This window comes from Centruroides sculpturatus, unplaced genomic scaffold (genome assembly GCF_000671375.1).
Source record: "Centruroides sculpturatus isolate CEXI.00-Female unplaced genomic scaffold, Cexi_2.0 scaffold46, whole genome shotgun sequence".
Taxonomy (NCBI): Eukaryota; Metazoa; Arthropoda; class Arachnida; order Scorpiones; family Buthidae; genus Centruroides; species Centruroides sculpturatus.
This window is the reverse complement of record NW_019384418.1, coordinates 18,688-26,300: the sequence shown is the minus strand read 5'-3', so window position 1 is coordinate 26,300 and position 7,613 is coordinate 18,688. Positions and strand designations below refer to the sequence as shown.

The 7,613-nt window shown below is 22.1% G+C and overlaps 1 protein-coding gene across 2 annotated transcripts in view; it reads left to right on the top strand.

Moving 5' to 3' along the window:
• LOC111619281 (neuroligin-2-like) overlaps positions 1-6,611 on the top strand; it is a 75,860-nt gene extending 69,249 nt beyond the window's left edge. Inside the window, exon 8 of one of the 2 annotated variants that reach the window (XM_023360961.1) lies at positions 5,891-6,611. In XM_023360961.1, coding sequence (XP_023216729.1) covers positions 5,891-5,927 — 37 coding nt within the window. In that variant the 3' untranslated portion in view covers positions 5,928-6,611. Of the gene's footprint in view, positions 1-5,863 lie in introns of both variants that reach the window. The other variant, XM_023360963.1, reaches the window with a different exon arrangement.
• The last annotated feature ends 1,002 nt before the right edge of the window (positions 6,612-7,613 follow it).

The window sequence follows — 7,613 nt, the reverse complement described above, 5'->3', positions numbered from 1 at the left end:
AAGTTTACGGACTACGGCTGATTGAAAGGTTTTCTTCCATAAAATTAATAGATTCTAGACTAATTCGACACAACATTTCCAAAATACGTATATATTTTTTGGAAATAATCCGTATAAACTACGCTATAAACAAAAAATTGTAGGATTACTTACCGAGTGTGAATCATTCGACATCGCCATTGCTAAAGCTTATAATATAATGTTATAAATAATATTCTAATGTTATTTATATATATATATATATAAATGCTTATATATATTAAAAACATATATAAAATTTTCGGATGAAAATGTAAAACATTGACAATCAATTTAATTCTAAGAAATGATCAATGCTATACAAAAAAAAATAAAATAGTGTTATTAAAAAAAGAATGTACTTGATACAAAATAAGATGTAGCTGACTGTTTAAACATTTCTCTATTATTAATATAATAATATCATTACAAAAATTTAAGTATATTGTCAATTAAAGAAAGGAAAATTGTTATATTAATTAAGTTGTAGAATTCAAAAATTCGAGAAGAAATTAGTCAATATTGAAATTTGATATTAAGCAATAATAAAAATTATCATCAATTATTATCCGAAATTCTCTTTTTTAGGGAGTCTTCTTATATTTTATTATTTTTATATTTTTATATTACAGTGATTATATTCATAAAAATTAATATTTAAAATATTGTTTAGATTAAAAAAAAATTTGACTCCCATATATTTTGGAAAAGTTTAAAATTGTACATTAATTTTCTAAGTTGTAATTCTGAAACTTCTACTTTCTGAAGACATTATATTGCCTTATGATTTATTGTTCCAATATCATAGGGTTTTTAGTCCTCAACAACAGCAGTGCTAAGACATGTTTTCTAGCCAGCAATTCTTACCACTGATCAGAAAGGCCTCTCACACAGAGGCGAAGTATGAGATCACAAGCATAATCTACTCGTAATTTATATACTGTATAGTCTCTAGATGAAACATGTACTTGAAAGGTTATTAAACCGTCACCTCTGTTGTTAAATATAGTTAACTGTCTTTAATGATATATTAATAAATTCTTTTAAAAACATTTATTTAAAATAATGATTTTAATTTCATGGAAAAAAAGTTTCTTTAAAAATAAATGATCAAAAAATAATAAAATATTTTTTAAATATAAATTCATTCTTAACTCACATCAATAAATTTTCTTTAAAATATTATTTAAAAAAATTATGTAAATAATTTATTTGAGAAATAGAGAAAAATTAATTGTATTTTTATGTACTTTAATCCAAAAATTATTAACTGATTAAAATTTCATATTAGACTTCAAATAAATATATGTAAGCTCAATCTAGTATGGTGCTAAATAACTATGAATAAATGGCGGTTCAAAAGTTAGTTAACCGACATATGTTTTAACATTTTAAGAATGGTTAAAATTGATTTGGAACACTTGTATATTATTTATTATGCTATTGGAAGTGAATGAATTGCAAATAACAACAAACACCTGAATCACCTATTTTTAAAAATAATTTTTGAAAATATATCGTGGTTAACTGACTTATGGACCACCCTGTATTAGGCACTGTAAAAGCAAAGCTATTCAAATAATAAAACTATTAATACTCGTATTATAAGAAAGTTTGAATATAAGCGAAGAGCTATAAAATTACAGTTTAAAATATTTTAAAGTGCCAATTAAATTTGAAACACCTGCCAATTGATATTAAATAAAATAAATGTGTAGAAATATTATAATCGGTAAGTAGTAGACATAAGTATAAACTGATGTTGTTTAATTTGATGGCATTTAGCTAAATTATATTTATGTTACAAAAATAATATTAGAAATTTAATTTTTATAATACCGATTTTAATTTATTTTATCTTTTGCTCAAAAATATAATTTATAATTCCAACATATTCAAATAAATTTATTTTATACTCGTACATCGACCGGTATCATATAGCAATTATTATCTAGAAAAAAAAATTAAACTGTTCCATGTTACTATTATAATTTAAAAGAAAATGAATTTTTATAAATTATGAATAACTATTTATCCTTCTTAAGATAAGAAAAAGTTTCGGGAATGCTATAGAAATAGCATTCTTCTGATTTGTGTCTATAAAATTTTTTTTTATATTATTACAAAACTACTTATTTTCTGAGAACCATTGACATGATTCATCATATCAGTTAAAAACAACATAATTTAAAAGTGAATTCTGTACTTTTTATTTATTATTCAATTACATGGAGACGTAATTATTTGTTCGTTCAATATATTAATCCGTTATATGAGACACGAATTTTGATATTGAATTAACTAATTTACATAATATATTTTTCAAAACTTTTTAATAATAATATATATATATTGTTTGGAATAAATCCAGTTCTTCCACTATAGAAGTACATCTGACTTCTTTTTTTTCCCTTAGAAAAGTGATCGATTCGATTTCAGATCGGGATGACACTCCGTTTTCTTCTATTATTTCTCGTAATACCTGTTTCAGTTTCTTAAAAAGTTTTCGAAATACATTACTTTTTAATCTAAAATGTCCTAAAGTTTAAATTAGCACTTATTTTTCTTTCCAAACACATTTTATTTATTTATTTATTTGAATTCTTAACCTACAGTAAATAAGTAGACACGAAAAGAAAAAGTAAATAAACAAACATGTAGTATTGATATATAAATATTAAAAAAACAAATATGATTGAAACTAAAATATAAATGAATAATAAACTACCAAAATTCAATATCATACTAATGTTAAAAAAAATATCTAATATTGAATGAAATCTAAAAAAATTCAGTGTATTAGATTTCTTTCAAATTTTTTTTATTTTTATTTTTACTGTTTTTTGCTTTGACTGTAATCGATAGCATCACATTTTGAACTTATGATTAGAAATTTTATTTTAAGCTGTCATCCAACTTTTCCAAAAGATGACATTTTGAAGTGGAGAAGAAAATAACAATAAAAACAATACAATTGCAGCAACTTAATAAAATATTATATAGCAACAAAGAATCCCTGTTAGAAAACTGTTATTTATTATAATAAGAACACTATAAAATATATAGTTTACAAAAAATATTATTATATATAAGAACTATATCTTAATTAAATTGCATAACATTCCTACAAAAATTGCAAAACAATAATGATATTAAGCAGTTTATGCGATATTATCGCTATTGATTCGTATTAAATTTTATTTATATTATAGTTTATATATATTCACATATATGTAACGCATGTGAATATCATTGGTATCAGTTAGAAAATAGCTCGACATTAATTTTCATTGAACTGAAAAAAAAAATTGAATTTAGATTTACTGTATACTTTCTAACACAGTTAAATTTAACTTAATTTGGTCATCAATTTGTAATAAATGTAAATGATCGACTTTTTAAATAAACTAATGCACTGTGTTTATTTATTTATTACTAATAGAATATTATACTCAATCTCTGAACGTTAATATTTTAATAGAGAAAAGTAATAATTATTAATTATAAGTATAATTTCAAAGGTTAGTTTGTTAAAATTATGTTATTACCTAAAAATTTTATTCTTGATGTTAATTATTAATCTTTGAGGCTGGTGATTTTGTTCTTGCACTTGACGCTAACTGAGAAACTAGGGTATTTCTCTAAATTAACTAATCAAATTAATCAAAAGTGAATAATATTAACTAGAAATCATTATTCTGAGGAAATATTTGGAAGTAATAAGTATGCACCGTTTACCAATTAAATGTGGAAGACCTCCACTCAACCGAACCAAACAGGATTATTAATCTTTGATACTAGATATAAGCATAAACGCAGAAAAATTTATTGTAAAAATAAGTAAAAATTTAATGTAGAATATAAAAATTCTTTGGAATAATTTAAATCAACTTTATCACGATTTAGATTCCAATAATTCAAATTAGTCTTTATGATGATCAAGTAATTTGGATTAAGTTATAATTAATTTTCAGATAAAAGTCTTATGAATATTCTCATATTTTGTTCAGCATGACAGAAAAATAAAAATCGCATTGTATAAAATCAAAGAGGAAAAAAATAATACTTTATGAAAAAATATAATTCAAATGATTTTATATCATTTAATTGATTAAACTATAAATTTTATTTTAGTAAAAAATTAAAATTGCATAATCAATTTCATTTAAATGATAAATCTCCTAATCAAATCTCCTAAAATAAATTCAATATAAATTTAAAAAATATAAATTACGTTTAGAAACATTTACGATTAAATTAAATTAAAAACTAAGCTACAAATCAATTTACTTGAGACATTTATCTCTGATATTTTTTCTTCTCTTCTATCAAAGGAAGATAAAGAATAACAATGTAGTTTATTTCTTAGTTTTTATTTTACTAGCAATTTAGAAAAGATGAGAATTGATACATTAATATCCTGGCAGCAACATTTGTTTTATAAAAACAAAGAAAAGACAAAAGAAAGAATATAAAAATTTAACTTTTTAATTTAAAATATTAATATAATAATTAAATTAAGTATAATTACTAAAAATTTATGATGTATTAAGAAAATTAACAAAACGAATATGTTATCAAGTTAAATTATTTTCATTTATTATTGTTTTGTTTTGTATTTTTACACAAAAATGTAATTAAAACATTAAAATAAAATTTATAATTTCGATATTTATAATTAATTATTAAATAATATTAAATCATAACATAGAATGACATATTACAATTAATTTCTAATCTCTCTCTGTCTGAAATTAATTATATAAATAATAAATATTTATAAAAATTAGTATTTTTTTGCCTACAGTTTAATTTATTACATTAATTTCTATTAATAAATTATCATTTATTAGAATAATAAATAATTAATCAGAACTTATTTTATAACTGTATTAAGTAAAAAAATAATTAATTGATATGTTTAAAAAACTTAAAGTTTTTAATTAAAATATTCAAACTTAACATGAAGAAACTTTATACAAAGCAATTTAATGTCCTTAAAATACTTTATTCAATTTTATTATATTATCACTAATGATACTTTCCTTTTTTATCATTTTTCTTTTTAATGTTCTACCTTTTTTTATACTTATTTTTAAGTTTTCATTTACATGCCAGTTGACTTCTTTCATTGCCTATATAAATCTTTTATGAATTACAAAAGACATTCTTTTCTGTTATTATATGTTATTTTTTTGGAGGAAAATTATTTTTCCTGCAAGATATATTTTTTTCTACATCTTTATTCGTTATTTCATAAAAATTTTTAACATAATAGAATTGTATTTCAAAACTCAAAATAAAAAAAATATATATATCTTGTTTGTAGTTTTACTTAGGCTTTATCATTATCTATTTGAATTTTTTTTATATTTTATACACAGTTTTTTTTCTTTAAATTTCAAATGAATAACGTCATCAGGGAATATGTCATAAAATATTGAAGAAAAAACGAATAAAATGTTACTATTTAAAGAAAAACAAGCCTCATTCAGACGTATTATTTGAAAGACTTTTTTTTTTGTACATTGTCATTCGAAAAATAAAAATTTATCTGGTTATAACTGTCGTTGATATATTTATTAAATTTCAATAGTTATTCATTGAACATCATATTAAAAATTCAACGTATCTTCTAAGAAAAATGAAATAATAAGAACTGTTATAACTAATTTNAAAGATTTAATTTTCGTATTTAATCTTTTAATTTTAAACATTTTAATTTTTTTTTAAATAAAATTTTAAAAGTTAATATTTGTTGAGAAAATAAAAGCGGAGTTAGGAAATAGTGGGCTTTTTTATTGTTTACGAGTAAATAGTACAAATGTCACTGTTTGATGGGCAGGTAATGATGTCACCACATTTCTGACAGCGAACCAAAGGAAGGAAGGGAAGAGACAACAGTGTGAAGCTTCTGCTACGTCGGGGACCACTATAAATTCGCTCACCAGTTGAGCTGGTGCGTATTACATGACAACCAGAAGCCTTCAAGCAAAATAACAAGATACGTGGAGCATTCTTTCCCCACAAAACTTCGTCAACGTAGAGTTGGTGTCAATGACAATCTATGTTGTGTCCTTTGTGATCTTCCTTCTAATACTGTAAATTTATCGTTACATCATACTCTGTTATGTTTTATTTTTTCTCCTCCTCTTTCTGTTTTGCAATGCACCAGTACAACGATGACACTGATTCTACAAGAAAGAGTTCAGTTTAGTGAAATACTGCCTTACAAAGAAATAAGTCCAGTTCTGAAGCAGATAGAGTGTTTTCTACAGTTAGAACCGAAACATTCCCTATTTATAGAAGGGATTTTCCATTTTCAAAAGAAAATTTGTTATCTTAGGTAATGTTATGCTTTTTGATTTATTAAATCTATATTATATGGAATGAGCTTGCTTTAAAAAATCTCAATTTAGTCATAAAATTATGACAGAACTGTATTTGTCTTTATGTACAGTATTTGATGTATATGTATGTACATAAATTTGAAACAAAACAAAAAAAAAATGTCATGTGAAAGGTCATGAAAAATATTGAAAGTAGTAATTCCTGATTAAATAACGCTAATAATTACAATAATTAAAATAAATAAGTGCAAAAATTTCGATAGAAAATTTAATTCTAATTTAAAAATTAAAAAAAAAATGTTGAATGTAGAAATTGAAGTTTTATTTTCGAATTTTTTTATATATATATATATAAATGCTTATATATATTAAAAACATATATAAAATTTTCGGATGAAAATGTAAAACATTGACAATCAATTTAATTCTAAGAAATGATCAATGCTATACAAAAAAAAATAAAATAGTGTTATTAAAAAAAGAATGTACTTGATACAAAATAAGATGTAGCTGACTGTTTAAACATTTCTCTATTATTAATATAATAATATCATTACAAAAATTTAAGTATATTGTCAATTAAAGAAAGGAAAATTGTTATATTAATTAAGTTGTAGAATTCAAAAATTCGAGAAGAAATTAGTCAATATTGAAATTTGATATTAAGCAATAATAAAAATTATCATCAATTATTATCCGAAATTCTCTTTTTTAGGGAGTCTTCTTATATTTTATTATTTTTATATTTTTATATTACAGTGATTATATTCATAAAAATTAATATTTAAAATATTGTTTAGATTAAAAAAAAATTTGACTCCCATATATTTTGGAAAAGTTTAAAATTGTACATTAATTTTCTAAGTTGTAATTCTGAAACTTCTACTTTCTGAAGACATTATATTGCCTTATGATTTATTGTTCCAATATCATAGGGTTTTTAGTCCTCAACAACAGCAGTGCTAAGACATGTTTTCTAGCCAGCAATTCTTACCACTGATCAGAAAGGCCTCTCACACAGAGGCGAAGTATGAGATCACAAGCATAATCTACTCGTAATTTATATACTGTATAGTCTCTAGATGAAACATGTACTTGAAAGGTTATTAAACCGTCACCTCTGTTGTTAAATATAGTTAACTGTCTTTAATGATATATTAATAAATTCTTTTAAAAACATTTATTTAAAATAATGATTTTAATTTCATGGAAAAAAAGTTTCTTTAAAAATAAATGATCAAAAAA